This window comes from Ambystoma mexicanum, chromosome 1p (genome assembly GCF_040938575.1).
Source record: "Ambystoma mexicanum isolate Mex_15411 chromosome 1p, UKY_AmexF1_1, whole genome shotgun sequence".
Lineage (NCBI taxonomy): Eukaryota > Metazoa > Chordata > Amphibia > Caudata > Ambystomatidae > Ambystoma > Ambystoma mexicanum.
Window position 1 is genome coordinate 83,808,467 of NC_090921.1, and position 27,878 is coordinate 83,836,344.

Sequence of the window (27,878 nt, forward strand, 5' to 3'; positions counted from 1 at the left end):
CAAATATTCACAGGGTTAGATTCCCTTCTGCTGCAAATTAGGTACTCAGTATTAACAGGGTTAGATCCCTTGCTGCAAATCAGGTATTCAGTAATAACAGGGTTAGATCCCTCAGCTGCAGTTCTGTGGTCTGTAGTTGTTCTCCTCCTAGCGCTTTCTTATCTCAAATAATCATCAGGGAGGCTGTTGAGCAGGTGTGTCTAATTAGACTCAAAGGATTCTGGTAGCTGTAGTGAAAACGTTTTTTTCTGTTCAGGTGACCAGCAACCGACACCCCTCCAAAGCACAAGTCCTTCCCAAATTTGGGGGAGGGGAGAGACCCATCTTTATGATTCTCCAAAGTGGGGCACAGTCACCCCGTGGCGCTGCCTCTGGAGCCCGGGACTCCCATAGCATTAAGTACAAAAAAGAAGGTGGGTGAGGCGCGCACTCCCGGTCCTGGTCAATTGAACCTGTTGCAAAAAATAAGTAGCTGGGTCACATCCCAAATTCGACAAATATTCACAAGGTTAGATCCCTTCAAATGGACAAATATTCACAGGGTTAGATCCCTTCTGCTGCAAATTAGGTACTCAGTATTAACAGGGTTAGATCCCTTGCTGCAAATCAGGTATTCAGTAATAACAGGGTTAGATCCCTCAGCTGCAGTTCTGTGGTCTCCACTTTGGAGAATCATAAAGATGGTTCTCTCCCCTCCCCCAAATTTGGGAAGGACTTGTGCTTTGGAGGGGTGTCGGTTGCTGGTCACCTGAACAGAAAAAAACGTTTTCACTACAGCTACCAGAATCCTTTGAGTCTAATTAGACACACCTGCTCAACAGCCTCCCTGATGATTATTTGAGATAAGAAAGCGCTAGGAGGAGAACAACTACAGACCACAGAACTGCAGCTGAGGGATTTAACCCTGTTATTACTGAGTACCTAATTTGCAGCAGAAGGGACCTAACCCTGTGAATATTTGTCCATTTTGGGATTTGACCCAGCTACTACTTATATTTTTTGCAACAGGTTCAATTGACCAGGACCGGGAGTGCGCGCCTCACCCACCTTCTTTTTTGCACTTTTTAAAATAGCCTCGAACATACCGCCGGTTTATTAAATTAATACAAATTCACCGGTTGGTATTTTTTGCCGAAACTTGGTTCCAAAATAATGGCGTTGGTGTTCGCTTCTGTGACCCCAACCAAGTCGAGCCCTTTGTTCCACTTTTTGGCAGGCTTCTCCACAGAAGCCACTCTGTCTGGGTACCACAGAGGGTGTGGGAGGGGGTTTAGGCACCCTGGACTGAGTTGCCTCGGCAACTCAAGTCGCATTCTTGTGTGATTGGCCCATGTGGTGAGCCGCCCGGCTCACCACTTATCAAGTTTGAGTGACAGCTAGGCTGAATGAATGAATTGGGGTTTTCTGCATAAAAGCAGGGCTTTGGGGACTGGAACTTCAGAAGTCGCCACAGGGCCTAAAGAATTCGAGGAGGGAGAAGCAGAGCCAATCTGCAATGACGACACCGCCGGTGGAGCCCTGCTGAACCGTCTCACCACTTTTCCCGACGACAGAGGATATCTCCAGTCCACAGAGTCTTCTTCCTTTGACTGGTGGGGATAACCAGTTTGCCCGTCTTTTCGCCTTCCTGGACCATCTCTTGGCCGCCTTGCCTGTGCCAAGCACCCCGGCAACCGGAATACCACAGTTTACCACTACCGCGAAGAAAAGGGTAGTACCTTGTAACCGGGAATCTCCGCAGCTGGTTTCTTCCCTGGCAGTGCAACAACCTTCAGCTTTCATCCACGTCGAGACCTCTTCCTCTGGACGAAACACTGACTTGCACCCGCTGCCAGAAAGTACTCCCCCGCTGGAGCGTTCTTCCCATTTCAGGTACTGTGTCCCGCCTGGCTTCCCTTGCGACAAATCGTTCTGGGTGACAGTAAATACTCGACTTTCTAACCTGGGTTAGCCTGGGGCCTGTTAACTAACTTTTCCTGACTTGATCTCAATCTTTTGTGAACTATCTACAAAGACTCTTTGGGCATAAACCGACTGTGATCGTGGACACATTTTGCTTGCTCTCTCTAAGAGTGGGCCTGGCATTTGAACTTCCTTGCTCTCCAGTAGACTTTGCCTAACCTGCCTCACTGTCGTTCTTTGAAAAGTATTGAAATTTGTGTGCTTTCATAACTTTGCCTTTTTCCCCCCTTTTTCTATGACTTATTAGAGTGCCATCTTATGTTAGGCGCTCACCTCTGTCTTAAAATAAGTGGCGTTTCTCACTAAGACTTGTCTAATAAGTAATTAGGGTTGTGTGTATATATATATATATATATGTATATAATAGCGACTGTGTTGAATTTACTTACCTTTTTTGTGCTAGTGTATTTGCAAGTGTGTCTCTAAATAAATAATTATATACTTTTACACCAAAGCTCTGGTCAGCGTTTGCTTGTACTACTGTATCTCTGTACCTATTGTGTATACTCTATATACTGCCTAACTCATCTTGAGAGAAGTCTGACTGCTCAGCCACAGCTACCAGGTAAATCTGGGTGGTACAGACTGCTACGAATTGGGTTTACTGCCAACCACCAGTAGTCCTAAATCTTTTGCAGTGGTCCCCAAGGTAACTGCACAGGTTTCTGCCTAAAACCTAGGACGAAAAGGCAGAGGTTGACGAACTGCAGCACTCAACGACTTTGCTGCAACTTTGGAGGTCTGCAACCTCTCAAGGCTCTCGTCAGCCTTGCTGCCAAAAAGATGTACACCCTCAAAGGGCATGTTGAGAAGCTGGGCTTGTACGTCAGGAGCAAAACCCGACTGGCGCACATTTGCGGTTCACGGTGCTCGCCGCCATGTACCGGCTGACAGTCTGCCATGTCCAGACCCGACTGAACAGATTCACACATGGCATCCTTGCCATCCTGAACGAGGGCAAGAAAACCATCCCATTCCTCTCCTTCGGGAAGATGTTCAGCCGCCAAAGACACAGAAATCCACAGAGTGTGAGTGAAACATGCTAAGGCACACACAGAGTTGGCTGCCTGTAAAGCCATACCCCCTGAAAAAAACACTTTCTTTGTCCAGCCATCAAAACGTTTGTCGCCCATAGCCGGAGGGATGGTAGGGTACGACGCCTGCTTTGCTGGGGCCGTAGCCGTCTGCACCACCAAACTCTCCGGGGCGGGTTGCGTAGTCAAGTAGCAGGGGTCGCAACTGGATGGGCGGTATTTTTTCGGCAACAACTTGCTCACTGCCGGGAGACTCTCCGGAGCATTCCAAGCCGCCGCCAGCCTTCTCTGTAAAGCCATGTGAAATGGCAGCACCGGGTGAGTGGGTGGAACTTGGTCAAGGATATCCATCAGGTCATCCTGCGGAAAATCCACTGGTGGCGCAGACCACCCCAGGTACTCCGTCACCCTCAACATGAGCCACCGTAAGAAGCCAGGCTCAGGCCAACCGAACTCAACCTCCGGAGAGGTGTCTAGACCATTGGCGTCGTGCAAAGACTGACGCAGTTCTTCAAACTGGCTATGACCAGACAAGAGTTCGTCAGGAGCCTCATCAGGAACCAAACCTTCATCAGACCCTTCATCCACCTCAGATATGTAATCCAGAGGCTGGAATAAATCCCTGGATGAGGCACAGAAAAAGGTTCAAATACAGGCCTTACTGACTTCTTCAGGGCCTTCCTCGGAGTATCCACCGATGCACGGGGTACCTCTGGTAAAGCCTGCACAAAAAGCGTTGAGGGCGTCGACGGAATCGGCGTCAAGCGTGGTACTGATGGCTTCGACATAGGCCTCGACGCTGATGACTTCCTCAGAGCCGGAGTCTCGAGAGAGTCCTTCGACGGACATGGCGCCAATGGCGTGGACGTCGTCTTAGAAGACCTCACAGGCTCCCACGGTCTTGAGGGCGTCGAGGCCCAGGACCTGGAGCGGGCATGGCTAGAGCGATCCACCTTGTCCGACCGGGACCTCGAAGGTTCCCGGTGATTGCGCTGACCGCCCGAAGGCGTGCGAATGATGGCCCTAGCGCGTTCCTTGCCGGCTTCTCTTGAAGGCGCGGACGGAACGGAGCCCTGCGATTCGAAAATCACCATCACCTTCTTACGAAATGCGTCCCATTCCACAGGAGAGGAGTGCTTGTTGGGACAAGCAACCCGCCGTCTGGCGGAGTCCTCGGACGAGGAAGGTGACCGGTGACGGTGCTTCGCGAGTGCCTCGAGGAGGCAGAGGAATGGCGGGCACCACTCCGGGACCGAGACCCACTGGACTTACGCTGACGACGCGGAGAGTCGCCCCTCGAATAGTCAGTCGAAAGCCCAGAGGATTTCGACTTTCGGGGTTTGGAAACCCTACCTACAGAAAGCTTCTTCTTCTGCTCCCGCAAGGCCTTCGACGTTATCGACTGGCAATTGTCAGTCATCGGTGGTGTGGTCCTCGCCGAGGCACCAGAGGCAGACGTTGTGCGGGTCCGTAAGTGACATCTTGGAACCGCAGTCCCAACACTTCTTGAATCCCGACCGCGGGGTAGAAGAAGACAAAGACATGATAGCTTCACAAATAACCAAGTTCGAAGAATCAATAGAATGAACAGAAGAACCAAGGCGCGCCGAGATCTCCGAAGCGAACACGTTCGCGGAAAAAACGGAACTGAGGCTACGGGCGTCGTGCGTCCTACTTATAACATCCGGTGACGTCGGCTCGACACAGGCCTTTGAGGACAGCGTATCGATGCCATCGACGCAGATGCTGAATGTTAGGCAGAATCCTGTGCAGCGCCCAATTAAGACCACAGGTGGCAAAACAAATTTTACCTTTGGTACAAGCCTGTACTACTAAGTTATAGTGGTAGCAGTAGCAGAGCAGCCAGGCTTATCTCAAGAGCATATGAGCAGTAGCAGAGTTCCCCTCTTTCTTGTAGTAGTCACCACCAGAGAGTCTGGGGTGGATTGACCTCTAATATACAGAGGGCCTGGGGAGAAGGACAAGAGTTTTTCAATTCTTGGGTTGACACCTCTTGTGAGAGCAGGGTTTGATAAGAAGGGAGCCAGATGTTTTTTAATTTAATTGAGGAGAGGAATAGCCTGGCTGGCCGGCGGCTTCTCCTTGAGGATGTCTGTTACGCTCACCTGGCTCCAACAGAGGCGTCGATCTGAACTGGACAGCTGCGGTCTCCACCAATGTGACGCGTAGGGCAAAGATGACGGACTGGACTGGCCCACCTAGCTTCGTTTGCTTGGCCGGTAGGAATATTCTTCTGCAAATGGAGAAAGGGAATTGACCACCCGTGGAGTTGAGTGTAAATCCCCACACCCCCGCTGTTCTCCCCACGGATCACCTTTGATGACCCCTCTTATAGTCTCTCCTGATGGTTTGAAAAGATGAGCTCTCCATCCTGCATTGAGCGCAGGGGCGCGTTGATAACCAGTTGCTTCACTGGCTCGAAGGAATTGGTGAGTTCCAGAACAATATTGACTCCGAAAGGTATGTAGTTCGTAAGAGTTCAAATGCCTGACTTTCACTCTTGTCCGATTCCTTGCAGATTGCAGCTTGACCCTAGTGAAGAGTTCCTCGTGGCAACCGTAATATTCTGGTAAGGATTTGTATTTCCAACACAGTTCGATAAATGATGTCAATATGTAACCTGTTGCTTTCTCCCTTATTCAGGCACTGAGCGAAAGTATGAAGTCTCGGGAATAATACATCTGGCGGTAAAATCAGGTAAGTCTAATGTGGTGAGGAGGGTTCCGCTTGATAGTCCCTTTGTTTCACCTTGCTGTCCTTTTGTTTCCCTTAGGGGCCGACCCGTGAAGAGGAATAGTACCCGCGGTGCTAAAATCAGATAAGTCTATGGGGGGGTTACTAATATTCCTCTGTGTATTCCCTTGGCTCACCTTGCTGTTCTTGTCTACTCCTTAGGTGCCAGAATGTGGCGGGAACATGCAGGAGGATGCGGTGGAATGTGAAGATGCTGCGAAGGCCGGTGAGTTCAGCACGGCGCTGCAGCAGGCGAGGCGACGCGCATAAAATAACTTCTTTCTTCCAGCTCGAAGGCGCGATGGGTTGGGAATTCAGGTAAGGATCAAAGGTATTGCTCTTGTTCTAACCTTTTCTCGTTCTTTCTTCCTTTTTCTAGGAGCTCCAAACTCGAGGCGGGCGTGGCAGAAGACTGGATGCAGACTTGCAGGCACGGTGAGCATTACGCTGCTGGATGCAGAATAACACGAAGCGTGTGCTGCTCTTTGGGCGTGGTTTAAATAGCATCCAAAGTAGTCCCAGGTAAGTATTCCTCCCCAGCCCCGCCCGAGTAAAAAAAATAGTCCCTAGGTAAAATAGTCCCTTCCAAGCCTCATTTGGCTTGGAGCTCTTGCAGTATGGTCTGCATCAGGTAAGTTCTACTCTATGAGCCTGGCGCCTATGGCGCTAGGACCGCACCCAAACAGCACCCAAACAGCCCCTAGCAGGGATTTTTGGGCTTGCCCAAAATAACTTGATGCCTGCTTCTGGGGTTGTTGGACCTGGTCTGGGTCCCCGGGGGTAGGCATCATGACAATGTCCTCCACGAAGTCAGTTTCAGGGACAGCTTCATCTGTGGCAATCTTAAAGTGTTCAGCTGCTTTACGCAACATGACTTTAAACGTCAATTGATTATCCACTGGCCAGGGTTGTCTAGTGGGGGTGGTCCGGGGGGGAATCCAAAGACAGGGCATCAGGGTCTTGTGGATCTGGAGACTTCCATAGCTGAGGGTCACCCATATCCAGGTTCTCCTCCCAGCCCTCTATGGGATCATGCATGTCCTCAGGGCTGTTGAATTCCTCCTCCCGAGTGTCTGCAGGAATGTCTTCTTCTGTTAGGTCATAGTTGTATATATCCTCTTCCAGAGCGGGGTCAAAGAGTCTTGGGAATCTTGCAACAGGGTCCGAAGGGCTTTCATCCCGTGGTCTTTTAGGTGTGAGTTGTTCTGAACGGGAAACAAACCTGTCCAGCCTTTCCATGCAGTTTTCAAATTTCTCTCTAGTCCAAACAGAAGACCTAGAATGGTCTAGAGGTGGAAAAGGGTCTTGAAAACGCTCTTCTGCCATCAAACGTCGAGAATTTTGTCTCGACATCGAAGACATCCCTTCTTCTCCCTCAACAAACTCCTCCTGGGGGACCGACAGAGGTGGGAGGTCCCTGTGCCTCTCTTTGGGCTTATGGGAGGGTTCTGGTACTCCCCTTAGGCTCTCCTTGGGTATCACCAGATCCTTGGACTTTTCCATAGGCCTTGAAGAATCCCTTGACTGCCGTCTCTGAGAATCGGCGGAAACAATCCTTGCTAAACTGTCGGCGACGTCATCAGTAGACGGGAGGGGTGTAGTCTCAGCCTGCGAATCTGAAGGAGGCTTTTTCGGCAGTGCCAGGGCCTTGTCTTCAGCGACCTCCTCCTTCGTCGGAACCGGAACCCTGTCGTCGCCGGACACCTTCTTGTGATGCATCTCGATGTATCCTGATATATTAGGGGTAGCGCCCTTTGTCTTTGATGGCCCGGTAGCTAGGCGCGTATGCAGCGAGGGCTGCCGATCCCGACAGTCGTCGGGTGCCATCGGAGCTTCCGGTGTACCTGTTGGCACTGAAGACTTCTTCGACTTGGCCGAAGATTGACTTGGGATTGTGCGTTTAGTGCTGTGTAAATGTTCGTCTTTGTCACCGAGGTGTGACTTCCCATAGCAGTGCCTGACCCGTGACTGGCGGAGCCGGAAACAGACGATGCAGAGCGAGAGCGTTCCGTCGAAAGGTCAACGATCTTCGGTTCGGCAGTCTGATCGTCACTCTCGCCGCCGTCACATTCGGTACCTGCACCAGCGAGAGAGAACTCGGCCTTCAATATCCCGTTATCCGCCCACCGCTTGACTTTGCGCTCCTTCAATGTCTTAGGGTGGAGGAACTAACAAGCTGCGCATCCTACTTCGTTGTGATCGAGGGGCAAGCAACGGTTACACCGTTTGTGCTCATCTTTCCATGGAAATTTGCCCTTACAAATGGAGCAAAACCTAAATGGAGTCCTCTCCATAGCTGAGGATGGATAGAGTGACGAAGACCAAAAGGGAAAGAGGAAGGAAAGGGAAAGGCATTCTCAGTTTGTACAGAAATGTCCACCCCGACCCCACTCCCTACTGTGTAGGCCTGCGGAAGGCCCGGACACTTGGTCGGGGATCACCATCCGTCGAAGGTCTTCGGCAGAGATCTGGAACAGCCGTCGAAATAATGGACCGATAGGGTGATCTGAAATTTTATATAATTAAATCGACCAAAGGTCGATGGGACAATAGGCAATGTCTTTGACGAGCTCCGCATAAGGCAACCAGTATGCTGGGAGGAAAAAAAACAATCTGAGGGACCTCGACACGTGAGGGATCTTGGGTACACTACACGTCACGTAGGGATAGTGTTACGGGCACGACCATGTCGACGTCCCCTTTCGATTCTCGAAAGACAAGATGCAATACTCTGAGGTTCCCACTGGATGTCGGACCATATGCACAGCATGTGATTCTAAGCAGATTAACAAACATCAGATATATATATATATATGAATGCAGAAAAAATATTTCTTACAAACCTTTACCATACAGCAACACAACGGTTACATACTCAGGGAAAGGTGGGAAAGGAGGCTGGTCCTACCTTATGCAAAGAGGTGGCGGAGCACTGCCTGTCCAACTGCAGATTCTTTGTTGGTATCTTCTGCCAGGCAGTAGGGCTTAGCGAACGTGTGCAGAGTTCCCCACATAGCAGCTCTGCATATGTCCTTCAAGGCTACCCCCGAGTGGAATGCTTCTGAAGCCGATCCCCCTCTGCTGGAGCGCGCCAAAGGCGGCTTGGTGAGGGAGTCGCCCTTTGCTTGATGACAGTGGGTGATACATTGAGAGACCCAACGTGCCAGACCTTGTTTGGAGATATGCTGTCCTTTTGTGCGACCAGAAAAGGCAATGAACAGTGTTTGAGGAGCTGAACTCCTTAGTCCTCTGTAAGTAGAATTTCTGAGAAGACCTTGGGAAGGAATTTAGGATGTGTTCTCAAAACGACACGGTCCTTATTAAACAAAGTGAAAGGAGGTTCTGAAGACAAAACTTGCAAATCACTGATCGTCCAGGCCGATGAAATGGCTACCAAAAAAGCAGTTTTCCAGGATAAGAATTTCAGGTCACATCTGTGAATGGGCTCGTAAGGGGGTTCTGTAAGAGCCGTTAGTATGGTATTTAGACTCTAGGTTGGGACTGGTGAGGGCGTAGGAAGGTAAGTACACATCAACCCCTTCAGGAAGACCTTGACAGCCGGAAGAGAGAGTAATCAATGTGTTTCCGGAGTCGTCGTGTATGCCGATATGTCCGATAGATGAACTTTGATAGAGGATAGTGAGAGCCCTGCCTTAGCCAAATGCAATAAGTAAAGTAGTACCTGCTCTACCGAAGTGGTAAGTGGGTTAATTGTAGACGTCTCACACCACTTGGAGAAGCAAGTCGATTTCTGGAAGTAGGTGATTCTCGTAGAGAGGGCTTGAGGCCCTGATTATGTCCCAGCAGTCTGCAGGGAGATTCAAATTCATAAGCTTACGCTGCTCAGGAACCAAGCATTGAGGGAGAGGCTCGCTGGGTCGTGGTGCAGGACTTTGTGGTTCTGCTGCATCAATAGATATTGATGCACTTTGAGGCAAATTGGGGACCATCGGGATAGATGGTCCCCAATTACTAGATCACATGCGCCCAGTCTGGCGCTATACGGATCATAGAGCAATTCTGTTCGTTCATTCTGCATAGAATTCTTGCTATGAGTAGAATGGGGGGGAAGGCATATAGGAATTTCTCTGTCCAATCCACCGTTGAAGCATCTCCTCCTGATGTTCCGGGTACCTTGAGGCAAATTCTTGGCATTCTTTGTTGGCTCTGGTGGCAATGAGGTCAATCTGTGGATGGCCCCATACGAAGAAAATCCGCTGGACTTCATTTTCGTCTAGCTCCCTGCTCAGTTTGTCCGCTAGGACATTGTGTCATGATGCCTACCCCCGGGCATCAGGACCAAGGCCCTCCGCTCCGGGAGCAGGCATCCAGACATGGATGTCTGGGTTCAGTCCTGGCACCTTAGGCGCCAGGCTCATCATAGAAATCATTCCTGGCGCCATAGGCGCCAGGCTCATAGACTTTACTTACCTGATGCAGACCATGCTGCAAAAGAGTCCAAGCCTACATGAGGCCTGTATGGGACTATTTTGTTACAGGGACTATTTTTTACTTGGACATGGCTCTAGGGAACTTCTTACCTGGAACTACTTTGGAAGCTATTTAAACCACAACCGAACAGCAGCCCATGCTTCGCGTTATTCTGCATCCAGCAGCGCTCACCGTGGCTGCAGCCAGCATCCAGTCTTCTGCCATACCCGCGTGCCTGCAGCCAGCATCCAGTCTTCTGCCACGCCCGCCTCGAATCCGGAGCTCCTAGAATAAAGAAGAAAAGGACAAGGTTAGAAAACAAACTTATTTCAAATTCCTCACCTAATTCCGGAACCATTTCATCTCCGGACCTGGAAAGTACAACAGTCCTGCACGCTTCGCTTCGCCAGCTCCAGCACAGCGCCATACTCACCAGTTCTCACAGCATCTTTCGATCCGGCACTGTCTCCATAATTTCTTCGCAGTAATCCGGCACCTAGGGGACACAAGAAAAAACAAGGTGAGCCAAGGGAATCAACAAAATACAACCTCTTACCACCATAGACTTACCACCGCCGGTATCATTCCATAACTCTCCACATTTTCATATGCCGCATCTGTAAAGAGGGAGAAAAACAACATGTTAACGCATGCAATAGTTACCGGACAGCGTTGGGTAACACAGACTCTTACCTCAATGCCAACAGCAGCTACGATACCTTCTTTTCACGAACTCAGTTGCAACTTAAGGAAGGAAGGGGACAAGAGTGAACATCGGGCACATTGAACTCTTTGAACTTGATACTTACCAATCCCGCCAGGGACTTCAGAGTCAATACTTACCGGAACTCTCCCAACGCCTTTAAACCATGGAGTAACTGGTATCTACGCGCCCCTGCAAGACACGCAGGATGGAGAGCTCATCTTTTACGAACATAAGGTGAGGTTACTAAGGGGATATCGGAGGTGATTACTAAGGGGATATCGGAGGTGATTAGTGGGGGAGAGCGAGAACAGTTGGGAGGCCATTACTAAAACCCACAGGTGGTTAATCCCTGTCTCCACTTGCAGGAAAATACTTCTTCGGGTCCAGCAGACAAGACTAGGCGGGCCAGTCCAGACAGTCATCTCTGCACTACGCATCACATTGTTTGTTTGTTTGTTTGTTTATTAATTTGTATAGCGCACCTGACCCAAAGGTATATGGGCGCTTAATCTTCGAGTTACAGGCAAGGTAGGGTACAATTATACAGTGATGAAGCAAAGGTATACAAGACAGGATAGCAATTCGTGCATAGACAGTAATATAGCAATTCGTGCATAGACGGTAATATGCTGGCATGGTGCAAAATACAATCAAGCAGGAGGTATGCATTTAATCGTGGTAGGTTAATTGTTGAGTAACCAGGTGATGACCTTAGTTCTGAAAGGTTGGAAGGTGGGTGTAGATTTGATATCCAGTGGAATGGTATTCCAAAGTTGTGAAGCTAGAACTGGGAAGCTGGAACCACCAGCTCTTTTGAGGGAGAATTTGGGCACAGTCAATTGTAGTGTATTAGAGGATCTAGTGGTTCTAGTGTTCTGTCTTAGTGTGAATTTGTTGGTGAGATAGGGCGGGGCAAGGCCGTTGAGTGCTTTATAGGTGAGGCAGATAGTTTTTAGATCTATTTTTTGTTGGATGGATAGCCATTTGCATGCGATTCTGGTAGCCGAAATATGTTCTCTTCTGGGAATATTCAGGGCGGCACGGAGTGCATTATTTGGTATAACTTGCAGTTTATTGATTACCGTTTTGTTGGCACCTACGTAGAGACTATTGCAGTAATCTAGTTTAGATTGTATACGTGCTCTGGCTAAGGTGAGGCAGTTGTTAGGGGAGATCAGCGGTCTACAGGCCCTGATTAGTTTGCCTGTGTAGGCCGTGGCTGAGGCAGTCATATTAATTTGTTTGGCTAGGTTAGTGTTCGTGTCGAGGTAAAAGCCAAGGGTTTTTACACTCTTGGCGATAGTGATGGTGTTGCCGTCAATGGTAAGGCTAGTGTAGCTAGGACTAAGTTTCCGAATGGTGTTGGGTGAGCCGACAAGGAGCAGTTCAGTCTTGTCATCATTCAGGCAGAGGCCATGTGTGGCCATCCATGCCTGAATGATGGAGAAGACTTCATTGATCCAAATGGCGTCCGAATTATAGTTGCCGGTTAAGGTGAGGAGTATCTGGGTGTCGTCTGCGTAGTTGGTGTAGGTGACACCCAGATGGTCCAGCTTGTCGAATAGGGGCTTTGTAAAAATGTTATACAAAGTGGGTGATACACACGATCCTTGTGGGACACCACAAGTAATAGGAATAGGGTCGGCCGCTGCTAGGGGTGAGAAGACCCGCATGCTCCTATTGTCCAGGAAGGATTGGATCCATGAAATTGCGGAGTGGGAGAAGTGTACTGCCGATGACAGATGGTTGCACAGGATTTTGTGATCAACCAGATCAAAGGCAGCGGATAGGTCAAGAAGAAGAAGGATGCCAGCTTTACCTTTGTCTTTGAGGTCGTCTATCTGGCACTTGAGATCGACCAGGGCCGTTTCTGTCCCGTGTTGTGGACGAAAGCCGGACTGGCAAATTCCTAGTAGATGGTTTGTCTCAAGGTAATCCTGGATTTGTAGATAGGCCACTCTATCAAGAATTTTTAGTAGGAATGGGACAGTGGTGATGGGTCTGTAATTTGTGGGTATATCTGGGTCGAGGGTAGTTTTTTTTAGTAGTGGTAGGACCCAGGATTGTTTTAGATTACTAGGGACCGAGTTATCAGAGAAAGACAGGTTTATTAATTTTGTGATGAATGGGGAGAGATCCCTTGCAGCATCTTTTATAATCTGAGCGGGACAGCTGTCCCCCTTGCAGTTCGAAGGTTTCAATGACGCTATGATTTTCTGTACTTCGGGTATGGATACCTTTTTGAAGGTGAATCCTGGGCTGGAGGCTGTAGGAGGGGGAGGGGTGGGACTGGAGGTCGGAACATAGGTGAGTTGTTGTTGTTTATTGTCAATTTTAGACTGGAGCCCTGAAATTTTGTTAACAAGGGCATTCTGGATCCCTGTGCACCATTGTTTATTTTTAGTGCAAGTATCCGTGGGAGGAATGGGGTTTTCTAGTTCCTTTAGGATCTTAAAGAGCTCCTTTGAGCTGGAGCTTGCCTCCGAGATCCTGGAGTTGAGCGATTCTTTCTTTGCGCGTATAATCTCATTTTTGTAGAAAGTGGAGATATTAGTGAGATTCGCTCTGTTAATTGCTGAGGGCGCTGATTTCCATAGTGCTTCAAGTTTACTTTTTTGTTGCCGGAGGGATTTAAGTTCTGGGGTGTACCATGTATTCAGGTGCGCTTTTGGTTTCCCTTTGCGCATTTTTAGTGGGGCAATAGTGTCAACAGCTATGGCCATGGAATTATTGTAGACGTTGACCAATTGGTTCAGGTCGGTTGTGGCTGGTAGTGCGTTCAGGATAGGGGTTACCAAGGGTATTAAGGCTTCCGCTGTGATGTTACTCTTTTTCCTAGTTAGGCAGGCTGGTGCGGTAACAGGCTTGTTGTGCACTAGGCCGCTAGTGTTAATGTCAAATGGGAGGAAATGATGGTCAGTCCATAAGAGCTGTATGGGATCCTTCATGGTAATGTTGCAGTTAAGGGCGGTTACCCAATCGAGGATTCTGCCCTTCGAATGGGTAGGTTTGGAGCAGAATTGTTGGAGGCCATGCTCCTCTAATGCTGTGGCCAGGGCAGTGGCTGGGACGTCGAGGGGGTCATTAAACCCAAGATTGAAGTCTCCAAGTATAATCATTTGTGCTGAAAGTTTGGAGCTTTCGGCAACTAGTGAGGTGATGTCTTCCTCAAAGGAGCCTGGTGGGCCCGGGGGTCTGTAAATTAAGTGCATCGTAATGGTGTTCTTAGGGGACGTTTGTAATTTGAATGTGAGATGTTCACATGATTTAAGTGGGGGAGACGAGGCTAGTCTAATATTAAGCGAGGACTTGAAGATGATAGCTACACCGCCTCCTCGTGCGTTAGGTCTATCTGCTCTGAGGATGGTATAGTTGTCTGGTATAGCTAGGGTGAGAGATGGTCCTGCAGCATCATGCAACCAAGTTTCAGTAACAGCAAGGAAGTCCAAATTGTTTGTTAGAATGATGTCGGCTACTTCTATGGAATGGGCGACTAGTGATCTAACATTTAGGAGAGCTCCTTTGGGAGTAGAAAGGGTGGAATTGCTAGGTATTGCAGTGTGATTGATAGTCTTGCAGGGTCGCTTAACTAGGGGTATGCTGGTCTTATGGTGGGTTCTGGCACCGAGTCTTTTGTTCCGATCAATAGGGGTGAGGGTGGTGGTTCTAGAGACAGTAAGGTCAGCAGTTGTAGAGGTACTGGGACCAGAGGTGGGGCTTGAGGTACTTATATTGGTAGGGTTCCGCTTGGAGGTATCTAGGTGATTAGTAGCCGGGACATCAGAAGAGTATGCGTGGTAATGGGTCGGAGAGGCGGATTGTGAGACTGGGAGGAAGGCAGGAGTGGTAGGCAAGAAAGGTGTGGGGCATATAATGGGGTAATGTCTTGGGCAAGCCGGCCTGGCTAGACCGTTTTTATAGGCTATGTAGCTATTGCCATTGCAGGGTATGTTACTTTGCATGACACAGAAGGGGAACATGATTGCGAAGAGGTAGGAAAGCATGCTATGGCAGGGGCGACTTGCGGGAAATTGGCGAGTATGAGGCATTGGTGACATACGGTAGGCACACAACAAGTCAGATGCGGTCTGGGGGCGACCATAAGGCACAACACAGTTCAAATGTGGTCTGGGGGCGACCATAAGGCACAACACAGTTCAAGTGTGGTCTGGGGGCGACCATAAGGCACAACACAGTTCAAATGTGGTCTGGAGGCGACCATAAGGCACAACGCAGTTCAAGTGTGGTCTGGGGGCGACCATAGGGCACAACACAGTTCAAATGTGGTCTGGGGGCGATCATGGGGCACCACACAACTCATATGCAATGGGGTTGTAAGTTGGCGGGAGTACATCAAAGTATTTGAGTGCGAGGCTGGAAGTGGAGGGCAAGAGGGTGGCAAGGTGGGTGCGGGGTAAGGCAATGAGCATGAGAGTGAGACAGTGGCTGACGGGCCTTGAATGTCACAAGAGAATACAAGGCGCATGCATGTGCACGTTGCCTAGGGCCTTTATAGGGCAACTCGGAGCACTTGAGTGCATTTATACCATAGTGAGGCAGATTTGAGGCTGGATGACCAGCACAAACAAAGATAAAGAATAGCGCAATGTGGCAGCGCTTACCAGGTATCTGATCCCGGAAGGTTTCCTAGCCAAGTCCGCTACTTCTGCGATGTCATGAGCTCCTGCTCAACCGCTGCGTTCCACGGTGTAAGCCCATGTATTGTCCTGGGGCATCAGAGGGTCATAAATGTATAATATGGGAACTCGCCACGCGCCGTAAGCGGCGAACAGGGGCAAACAGGGCCTTAGAATGGCCTTTGAATGTGGCCGGCTCTTCCGCCTGCCGGCAGATGTTGTGTGCTATGAAGCACGGTTGCTTAGCAACCAGGATGCCGAGCCTCGCTCTGGCGCCGCATCGCGCCCGACATTTTGTTTTCTTTTTTTTTTTTTTCGAAATCGGCGCGTTGCTGGAGCGCGACCCGGGCCGCTTCTGGGTGAGGGGTGGCCGATGGGGTGGTGAAGAGTTCTTCTGGGAGGGGTGGGCAGCACAAAGGTGCTGGCGGGGGCTCGTGGGGGCCTGACTGGACTGCGATCCTCTTCGTGCCTCGTGGCACGGTGCGGCAGCTCTGATGAGCTGATCCTGGGCTGTGGAGGGTGGGGGCTCCTGCCCATGCCACCTGGCTGATGGAAGGAGACCGCAGCTGTCCGGACCCGATCAACACCCCTGTGGGGTCCAGGTGAGCGTAACACATTGTCCACTCCCGGGAGATGTTCCGCTTTGATTTAGACTCTGTGGTGCAAGGTCCAGGCCCATAGCAGTTGAGCTTCTTGTGACAAGATCTGATTTTGTGTCACCTTGTTGGTTTGTGTAGTGCATGGAGGTTGTATTGTCTGTCTGGACGGTCAGTACCTGTTCATGGAAGGAAGGCTTTCAGAGCCCACCGTATCGCCCTGAGCTCTAAAACATTGATGTGGAGCTGGGATTCCTGGGCTAACCAAATCCCTTTGGTTTGGAGGTCCGCTAGGTGAGCTCACCAGCTCGAAAGGGACGCATCTGTCCTTAAGAGGTTAGATGTTGGTGTCTGGAATAGCATTCCATGTAGCAAGTTCCGTGGAGTATTCCACCACCGAAGCGCATTGTGTACCGATGTCGATATCTCGACTACATCCTCCCATGAACCTATAGCTTGCTTCCATTGGTGGTCCAGGGTCTCATGCGAAGCCTGTAATTTGGGATGAGAAATATACAGGAGGACATCACGCCCAGAAGGGATTTGAAAGAGCGTACCGTGGTTGTCCCTTTTTCTAGGAAACATGGGGTCGAGCGGAGGATAGATGTTACTCTGTCCACCGATGGTCTTACCCTGGGAATGCTGGTGTCGAACTTGGCCCCAAGGAAGAGAACTGTCTTGCTGGGTACTGGGCAGGATTGTATATCGTGTATCGAAAAACCTAACCCTTTAGGAGGTTTATAATTTTCGAAACTGCCAAGCGAGCGTGACTGGAGGAGCTCGCCCTTATCAACCAGTCGTCCAATTATGGAAAGACTTCCGCGCCAGACATTTGGTAAACACTCTCAGTGCAGACTTTAGCCCGAACGGGAGCACCTGGAATTGGAAATGCAGGTCTCCTACAGCAAACCTCAGGAACTGTCTGTGGGCAGGATGAATTGGAATGTGTAAATATGCGTCCTCCAAGTACAGAGTGGCTAGGAAGTTGTTTCTGCTTTGCCATGGTAGGACGCCCTGCAGGGATATCCTCTTGATTTTTATGTGTTTGATGCATTTGTTGAGCACACTCCAATCTAATATGGGTCTCCACTGGCTGTTTTTCTTCTTGATGAGAAAAAAATGGGATTAGAAACCTTTTCCCTTCTGAGGGTAGGGAACTGGCTCTATTGCTGTTTTGCGCAGTCATTTTTTAACTTCGGACATGACGTGCCTTACCATATGCACTTTGCGAGGGGTAGCAGCAAGGGGTGGAGGTTGGTCATGGAATTCTATGGTCTGACCCTCACAGACCACCTGGAACACAGTTGTCCGATGTGATCGAATGCCAGCGTTGAAAAAATTGGCCTACTCTTCCCCCCACAGCAGTGTGACATTGAGGGGCAAGACATTGGGCTTTATCTTGGGCAGAGCCGTGCCTTCCTCTGTGGGAGTACTTGTTTGAGGATTGGTATTTGTTGTCTTGGAATGTGTTTCCATGCGTCTTTTGACCATAGAAAGAACGATCATATCCTCTATATTTTGAGGATGAGCCTCGAAAAAGGCAAAAAGACCTATCTCTATCTTTATCCTTTAAGGAACTGATGGCTCGAGCTGTGTCCGTGTCAGTCTTTATTCCTTTTAGGTGGTCATCAATCTTCTTACCAAATAACCCTTGCCCATCGAACGGCATGTCCAATATTTGTGTTTGTACCTCAGGTCTGAAATTCGTAGCTTTCATCCATGCCGGTCTCCTTAGTACAGTGCCGTGGGCCATCTGCCTGAATCCTGACTCGACCACATCAACTGATGCGATCATGTGATCTGAAGTAGCCTCTCCGTCTGCTATGATTGACCTGGCTTCTTCCTGAAGATCCACAGGCAGATGGTTTGGTCAGCTTGGACATACGGAGCCAAATCTTGCGGTCAAACCTAGCTGCATGGTTAGCGCATTGCCCGCTCTAATAATGAGGAAGATACTTTTCTACCCATGGCCTCCAACTTACGACCTTCCTTGTCTGGCGGCGCCGACAGTGATGAAGGGTTGGCTAACTTTTTTCTGGCTGCTACAGTGATAAGAATCTGGCTTAGTATGACCCCCTTAGACAAAGCGATGCTGAATCTGGCGCTTTGTATTTCTTCTCAGGTCTTGAAACCGGAGCAGGTGTGGATAATGGCGTGGCCAGTATCTTCAACGCATACTCCCATATGTTGTTGAGAAGAGGAATGGTGGTAACCGTTCTTCTATGCTTGTCCCTGTGCTCATAAAGCACAGACTTCTTCTCTTCCGATGTAACTTGTAATTTGAACAAGTCCGCAGCTTTGCCGATAATCGTATGAAACGATACTAAATTGTCCATTGGTGAAGAATAACCTGGAGAGTCTTTCTTTCTGGGCTTCTCAACGATATAATCGTCCCACTCGCTAGGAGCATCAGGCCCCTGTGTGATCTCACCTTCCTCAGGGTCCGAGAAATCCCTGAACGGGTCCTCTTGCCAATCTAAGACTGACAGACGATGGCACCATAGTTGGATCTCGAACCGAAGTTCATGGTCTATGTGACAATGCCAGAGACTGGACCCTTGTTCTGCTCCTGGATCTGTGTGGAGACTCAGGCGATCATGCTCTTTTCTGTGGTCTACTCTTGGAAGGGGAGTGTTTAGGTGTACTATGCCGAGGTGAGATGGTCCCCCCGGAGGAGGGCCTTGGTGGGGTGGGCGGGGGGGTTCTGAGGGGGGGGAATCGGCAATGACCTCCGTAGTCCGCTGCCAGGGAGGGCTGTGTTCCTTGGGGGTGAGAAAGGGTTGCTCACCAACAAATTCTGTGTCCGAGAACAACTCTTGAAGAATGATTTCAGGGAGTTCGGTCATCTCTTTTAAAGGAAATAATTCTGCTCCAACTGGCCGAGGAGCTTCTGAAACAGGAGGCGTTGCTTCCATAGGCTTGGGGAGACTGCTCATTGGATGGTCTATCCGCGGCGTTCGCGAGGGGCATTATAGGCACTTTCTTCCATAGACAGACGTTTGTGGTGTCGACGGCGGTGGCCTCGTGGACGGCTTCGTCGATGGTGGTTTTGTGGACGAAGACTTTGAAGGTGGTTGATGACCCTTATCCGACGACGAGAGCTTCGTGGAGGAGAGCTTCGGCAACGAGTGATGAGCTTCGTTCGTCAACGACTGTTTCGTGGATGTTGACTTCGTCGACGAAGATTTGGTCGTGGACAATGAGGTTTGGCGTGCCGTCATCGTCGAGGAGGGTTTCGTCGACGGCTTGCTCGTCGATGGACCTCTATCTTTACTGCCGCTCATAGAGTGCTTCTCCGTGGACGACTGACCCCTGCCCCCCTGGTTTTTTGAAAACGCCTCCTTACCTTTGGAGGTGGTTGTTTCTTCAGGATGTCACATCTTGTGGCCTCCAGAGCCCAAGGGAGGCATGGTTTCCAGCTTTCTCTTGCCCTTTTGAGTGGGAGAGGAACTCCTTTACACCGAAGAGGCCCTTCTCTTAGAAGTTTGTCTCTCAGATGGTTTACTAGACAGTACAGGAGCTGTTTTGGCAGACTCGTCAGAGGACAGACCTTTGGCTTCTAGATGTAACAGAAGTCTCCTGTTCTGTCTTGCAAGGTTTTGGTGGAAAAAGACCTGCAAATGTCATTTTTTGATGTCATGAGGGTACAGGCAGTAAATGCAGTGGTCATGTGGATCCTTCATGTAGACCAGTTTCTTCCTGCACCTCGTGCAGTCCCTGAACAGGGAAGGCTTCTTGGCAGCCTGAAGTTCAGCTTGAACACAGAACAAGAAGAAGTGAACACATCACCTCAGCCAGACGATCATTACACTGCCTTAGGGTTGAAGAGAGGATTACATTTAAAGCCTTAACACTTGTTCATAAGTGTCTTTTTGGCAAAGCTCCCAGTTATCTAAAAAAACGTTTGGAATGGTATTCTCCACAGAGACAGCTAAGATCTGAAGGCAAAGCATTACTCGTAGTGCCTAGATACAAGTTGGAGAGGCCTGGGTAGATCATTTGTAGTGCCGGCGCCACAGCTGTGGAACAATCTCCCTCAAGATATTAGATTGGAAGAAAATCACTTAAAATGTAGGAAAAACTTGAAGACCCATTTGTTTAGGTGAGATAGGACTCCTCCGGCTGTCTTTCCCTGATATGGAACTTAGAACCAGTTGAGTTAAGGCATCTGCCGTACTGTTACTGCTGTCTGTATAATTGTGTTGTGTTTGTCAAAGCGCTCTGACGCCATCGGGCCGACTGCACTATACAAGCGGACATACATGCATACATACATGCAGAGTAGAAATTCACTCGACGAATGTGGGGCAAGAACAAAGATTTTTGGAGCCCAAAAGTTCAGAATAGAAAGCCTCTAAGCAGGCAAAAGCAGTAGAATATATTTCAAGAATATAAACTACACAAAAAAAAAGAGAAAAATATTCGAAAGCTCAGAGAGCTGGAGGATTCTCTGTTAGACTACGGTTAAAAATCTTAAGATGGCTGACTGGGGCGGAGCTTAAGCCCTGCCACCTCATTGGTTGGGGACATAAAGGACCAAAGTGAGGTGAAGGGACTACACAATAGAATGGCTAGTGGGCCATAATGTGGTATTTACCTGCATTCACTATGTAATAATGGATGTATATTTAAAAAAAATATAATTTAATCACTGAGGATTCCCAGTCTGACGACGGGGAATATTCAAGCTTCTGAATCTATGAAAGATCCAATGGTTGAGAAATAATAATTCTCCAGCAGACATTAGCGGCAGATGAGCAGCGCATTAGATTTCAATAGTTTAAAAAGTCTTATTTTGCCACCTCAGGGGAGAAAAAGAGGGGGTGGCAATACTACTTGGCGATAAATTCACTAGCCAACCCCTCAGTAAAAAGGGATCCCGCAGGCAGGTAACTCCAGGAGAAGGGGCATATCGAAGAGTACCCAATCACTATAGCTGGGATCTACGCCCCAAACACTGGCCAGGATAAATTCCTAACCGAACTGCTCCCAACATAGCTAACCTTCACTACAGGGCACCTCATTATAGGACGAGACTTTAATATGGTTCCAGACCCACTGAAAGACAAAATTCTCCCCCCCATCTAACCTGGACTTCACCCGAGCTCTGGCCCTCTTCAAGCTACTAAGGTAGACAGAACCTGTTGACGCATGGAGACTGGCAAACATGGGGGACATAGATTACACTTTCTACTCCAATGCACATGAAGGTCACACACGGATTGACCTTCTCCTAATCATGGGAGCATTGTTCCCCCTGCCACCGAAAAGTAGAAATCCACACCCGGATGATTTCCAACCATGCACCAGTGTCAGCAGACCCATCAATAACCGGCACCCCCATCGAGATACTGGAAGCTAAACGACTCCCTCCTACTAGACGACATAAAGCCGAAACGGGTGAATCACTAGCAAATTATTTCAAGGAAAACACAACCCCTGACACAACCGTAGAAACATGGGAGGCTATGAAGCCAGTGATAAGAGGGACATTCATTAGTGCAGCCACCGAACAGTATCGGATCTCCAAGCATCCGCCCTAGAACTAAAATTCTCAACTCTGTAGAAGGAACTATAAGCACACCAAACGAGGAAGGCAGAGAGGGAGTTGAAAAAAACCAGAAGCGCCCTAGTAATACACTGGGCGGGCCGTTCTGCTAAAGCTCTAGCATACACAAAACAGTTTTACTACCATAAAAGCAACAAAGCAAATCGCATATTAGCTTACAAACAGCAAAAGGTACATAATTGAAACAACATAAACCAGCTTATCGGGGAGGATGGCAGAGCCTGATACACTAACACTGAAAAGCCAGAGGTCCTAGTGGCCCACCACAGAGCAATCATGACCGGTCCACCAGCCCCTTCGGTAAGTCTGCCTCCACGTTGGCAACATCTACAGCTCTCTAGAGCGTTAACCACCAAAACCCAGCTTGAGTCATTAGAAGCCACAATAACGACAGTAGTAGCAGCAGAGCTATTAAGCACTCCCCCAGGCCCAGACGGGCTAACAGCTAAATTCTACAAAACATTCGCACAAATTCTAGCCCCACAACTAACGCTCCTGTTTAACTCTTTCTTGGGAACCGGAAAGGTTACCAAGTCAATGGGTGAGTCCCTCCCCATACCAGTCCAAAAACCAGGCCTATAACACTTATGAACATGGATGGAAAGATCTACTCTAAAGTACTGGCAGTTAGACTGGGGAGAATCCTCCCGGGGATAGTAACCGGGGACCAGACGGGGTTCATACAGGGAGGGGAAACACACGGTAACATCAGAAGAACGCTGAACCTCATCGAAAGCGCCAACAGAGGTGGTGACGAATTACTGGTCATCTCCCTGGACGCACACAAAGCATTCAACCTGGTGGACTGGGAATATATTAGGCCCACACTTGCACACATGGGATTTGGCCGCAACTTTGTGAAATGGACCATGGCAAACTATCAGCTCCCAACCAGTCAACTTCGGGTCAACGGCATAAGATAGAAGAACATAGCTATAAAAAAGGGGGTACACGCCAGGGCTATCCCCTATCCCCCCCCCCGGGTGTACGCCCTGTCAATGGAGCCTTTTGCTGAAAGGATCCGACAAAATACAGGCATAAGGGGACTCACAATAAGGGGAAAAGGAACACAAAGCTGCACTATACATGGATGATGTTCTGCTGACCATAATCTATCCAGACACCTCCCTGAAACCCCTGCTGGAGGAGCTCCACGCCTTTGGGAAAGTGTCCGGATTCAGGGTGAATTATGATAAATCCTCCGCTCTACCAATCACTCTCACAAAAAAACTAAAAGAAATCCTTACCCCCAAGTTCCCCATCCCATGGGCAGACACTGCAATCGGATACCTGGGGGTACAGATTCCCAAAGATCACACCAAGCGCTACCAGTGCAACTTCCCGCAGCTATTCAGGGATCTCCGAGTGGACCTAAATCACTGGAATAGGCAAGAGATCTCATGGCTAGGCCAAGTAGCAGCGATAAAAATGAATTTGATCCCCAGGCTAATTTACCAATGTTTAGTGCTCCCGCCGCATATCCCAGAGAGTTATCTTGATGCCCTACAAAGAGCCATATTGAAATGTATCTGGAGAGGGGAAAAAAAACGAATAGCAAGGAAGATCATGATTCGGAGCCGTGACTTGGGGGAGGTCTGAGGGTCTCGGACGTGCTAGGTATATGCGAGCAGCACAACTATCACACACATTTACCTGGACCCAAACCACAGACCGACCATGCTTGTTACGGATAGAGGAGGCATAGAGCAAGTCGACCTTCCACACATAGAATCCCGGAAGACCCAACCAAACCTAAATGCCCTCCATGCAAAACTTAACACTGTGGGGAGCTGGAAGGCAGCGGCCCGGAAAAGGGTAGGTGTGGGGACCCTGGGCCCTCACACCAATATGGGATAACCCTGGGTTTTCTCCGGGACTCTAATCCCAGAGCTTCACAGCCTGGAAAGACTGGGGCCTTCGGAAGATTTCCGATTTCCTAGTGGGTGGCTGCCCTCTCACATTCGAAGACTGCAAAGCGAAATTCAAAGTTTCGGAAGGGGAGAGATTTTGCTACTTGCAGATCTGTCACTGGATTTCCCAGAAGATTGTAAAGGAGAGGGGTTCTAGGGGCCTAACACCGCTAGAATTAACACTAACAGAAACTCACCCCCAACAGGTAAAGTTTCCACCCTGTACATACTCCTGGAAAAATCGGACTCTGAATCCAAAGAGAAATATATGTTCAACTTGGAGAGAGACCTGGGGCGAACAATAGACATTACAGCTTGGAATAAAACCTGGACAGGACTGCACAAAAGCACCCCATGTATTACCAACAGGGAGGGCGGGTATAAGGTCTGCTTACAGATACTACATCACGCCGGCAGTTACACAAATTCAACCCAAGTATTTCACCGAACTGCTGGAGGGGCTGCTCGTCTGAGGGAACACTCTGCCACCTTCTATGGGCCTGCCCGAAGGCATCGAACTACTTGAGGGGGGTATTGGACCATATTAAAACGATCACAGGTCTTACAATTCCCTGGGACCCGGGGATCGTATTATTGGGAGATACTGGTGACGGAGAACGAGATACTGGTGACGGAGAACTACCGTTAACGGGTCACCTAGCACGCTTATGTACCTACCTGTTAACAGCAGCCAAGATCGCCCTGGCGAGACTTTGGAAACACCCGGAGGGCCCATCCATCCCGCTATGGTGGTCCAAGTGCTGGGACATTGTGGTCGCTGAAAAACATGGCAGCGCTTTGCTTGGGCAACCTAAATCCCTTCCAAAATACTTGGGCCCCATTTATGGGCTTTGCAGCAAGATACCCCGGACTCGCCCGAAGGCCTCCACTAACCCATTGCTGGAATGAGCCGAGTGCCTAGGGACTGAAACCAAGGGGAATACTTAACCACCTGGGGAAATGATGCACCTCATCGGGCCGAGAGCCGCCAGGGGATCCCTTGCTAAAAGTGTATTATGTCAAGTTTTTATGTTATGAGGATGTCTGATGTCTGTCATTTCTTAAAATGCTAATAAAATATCGAGTTGAAAAAAAAAGATGCAGATGTTTCCCAGCATGAAATGGGATGACGAGGACGTGACCGGGTACATCCACAAGATGATAGCTAGCAATGGGCGCAAGATCATGCCAGTTGGGAAGCAGTATTCAGTGAGCTACCTGAGCTGGCGGGGAGGCCTCATCAAGTTAGCAACAGAGGAAGGTGCCCATTTTGGGGCAGGGATGGTGCTGGTCCAGGGGATTCTTCAATTACTAGGCCAATTGTATTAACATTGTATGACCCCTGTGGCCACACAGCCTGCACTCCCCACTCTACCTGAGACTATGATCTACTCCCCACTATCTTCCCCCTTGCTGCCAAATGTGCACCCTCCGCTGTTAGCATCCTGCTCCTTTTTTCTCTGCTTCACTCACTGTGTTCTTCCCCATATGATTGTAAAGCACTCCGCTGCTTCCCGAAGCTAGGTCCGTGCTCAATAAATACCCTAATGCTAATATGCGCTTTTTCTTTGACAAGTTGCCTAATGTTTATAGATTTGAGGATGGCAAGCCATGTTTTTCTCATCTTCTTGCAAAGATATAATTGGAGTATTTGATGGAAGCTATCGCGAGGAAGTCTAACATTTTCAAAGTTCAATTTATTGGTGTGGTGTTGCCGGACGATAAGGTTCAAGGTATATATCTAAGTTTGTGTTTGGGCCACAACAGGTGAGAAGATCCATGATGTTAAGTATGAGAATTCTTTGGGACTGCAAGTCCATGATGTAATGTCACAGACTTCTAGGCCTCTTCCAGTCTTTCCTGTGCAATTCATGTGTTGTGTGTTTTAGACCGTGGGAATGAGGACATTGATGGATGTAAGATGAACCATGTCTCATGGTGAGAGAAGACAAAGCACATGTGTGGTCACGAAATATGCTATATCCGCAGCATGGAGACCATGAAATGTGTGCAGATGAGCAGGTGTTTGTGTGTGCAATTAGATGGTGGTTATGTGGTGATAGGTTTAATTTACATAGGTTGCAATGGTTTGAATAATATGGTTGCTGAGTGCACAGTGTGTGTGCGATTACAGGCTGAATGAGGGAGGAGAGTAGTGTGTGAAGTGATGCAGATGGTGGTTGGAGAAGGCATCTAGTCTTTGGTCGTTTTTAGGCCCTGGAAGCACCAAACATGAGTCGCATGCATTATGTTGCGCATGACTACTTCACCGCAGTCCGAGGACGTCCAAGCAAAATACTCTGGAAAGCTTCCCGAAGAGAACAATGTTTGGCAAGTTTGATTGTCTGAAGCTGCAGGGGAAAATACTGCTTTATTAACCGGTGTTGAAGCCAATCTGGTATGTATGAGTGCAGGTTTTGATCCAGTTGGTGTGGATAATTAGATCAGTCACATCAATGACACCTTAAAATGACCCATCTAACTCAAAATATATATACGTTGGCACCATGGAAGCGAACAGAGCATGCCATCTTACCTTTTCTGTATCCAAACTTGTCATTTCATCATGCCTCTTCTGAGTAAAAACGATTGTGAAGACAGCATGGGAGCGGCTGCTTGTCTCGTTCATGTTGGTGGCTGCTACAGTTCTGTAGTGGGTGTAACAATAGTAGACAACATGGCATGAGCCGCATTAATAGTTGTAGTGTTCAATGCTAGAGCAACTATCTGAAGCTTAAATTGCTTAAGTCAACCATTAAAATTACACTTAAAGGAAACCATTTGTACAAATAAATTAAGGGCTCCTACATTGAGCATTTATAGTTCATCTTAATTTAAAACAAGAGTATTCAGCCCTACAGGTAAGGGGCGTATCAGACACTTAACTACCTAAAAATAGGCAAATACTCCCAAAAAAAAAATAGAGAGTAAAAATACTCCTAACAAAAAAATGGGAAACCGACACATGACCTTGTGCCCCTGCTTTCACTCACACAGCTCCATGGATATGTTTTGACTAGCAGTGCAGTAGTACCACAGGAAGACATTGCTATTGTTACTGCCCAATTGGAAGAAGTAAACATGCATCTTTTATTGCATATGAATGCAAACTAATTACAAAACCATTTCTGTTTCCCAGTTAATACATTTTTACTAACTTATAAAATACTCCCATTGTTAATTGGATTTTTACTCTCCAAAAACTCATTTTACTCCCAACTTTACAAAAAAAAAAAGGAGTAAAATACTCCCACTTCAACATCTTATCTGGAGCCCTGAGTGCATTGGTCATTAAACATTACCAATAAAATATTAGTATTAGCTTCCCTATTTATTGTAAACAAATTCACAATTTTCTATGAAATTGTATTTTTTGCAAAGAAAAAAAGAATTGAAAGCATCAATTTACAATTCACAACCCTCCTATTATAGCTATATTGGCTTTCCCGAGACAATATATGAAAGATCACATGTAAACCTTTCAAACAAACAGCAGACACACACTTCATAAGTTTCAAAATCTTCTAAGATTTGGAAGCTATTATATATATATATATATATATATATATATATATATATATATGATACATTACTCACCGTAATCGTATTTCTGATGCTTGTATCTGCTTAGATTCACATACTGTGCATAGGCCGACATCTAGTGGAAGCTGCAGAGTATTACAGTTTGTTTTTCGAAACTCGAAAATGGGCGTCGACACAGGCGTGCCAGTAATACTATCCCTAGTGTGACGTCCACTGTACCCAAGATCCCTCACGCGTCTGGGATCCTCAGATTGTATTTTTTCTGACATGAGGAAGCATGAGGAGTAGCGTGAGTACAGATAATCCAAGCAGATAGGCAGAAAGGTAAGACTACAAGCAATCATGCGCCTTCTCTCGGAGGGGAGGAAGGGTGGGTCGCATGTGAATCTAAGCAGATACAAGCATCAGAAATACGATTACGGTGAGTAATGTATCCCTTCTGAGGCTTGTGGAATCTGCTTAGATCACATGCTGTGCATAGATTAGCGAGCAGTACCCGAAGAAGGAGGTGGGATGTGAGAAGGGTCATGAGCAAACAGGTGTCTTAGAACCGCTTGTCCCACTTGTGTATCTGTCTTGGAATGAGTGTCAATGCAGTAATGCTGAGTAAAAGTGTGAATAGAGCTCCAAGTAGCTGCTTTGCAAATGGTGTCGAGGGGAACATTTGCAATGAAAGCCAGAGTGGCACCAATGCCTCTAGTAGAATGGGCCCTTGGCGTAAAAGGCAGAGTCTTTT

General features: G+C 48.3%; 1 protein-coding gene across 2 annotated transcripts in view; it reads right to left on the minus strand.

Moving 5' to 3' along the window:
- KIF1C (kinesin family member 1C) overlaps positions 1 to 27,878 on the minus strand; it is a 1,865,342-nt gene that overhangs the window by 1,291,643 nt on the left and 545,821 nt on the right. For both annotated transcript variants that reach the window (XM_069643618.1, XM_069643608.1), the window contains exon 8: positions 26,136 to 26,247. In XM_069643618.1, the coding sequence (XP_069499719.1) occupies positions 26,136 to 26,247 (112 nt within the window). The remainder of the gene's footprint in view (positions 1 to 26,135; positions 26,248 to 27,878) is intronic.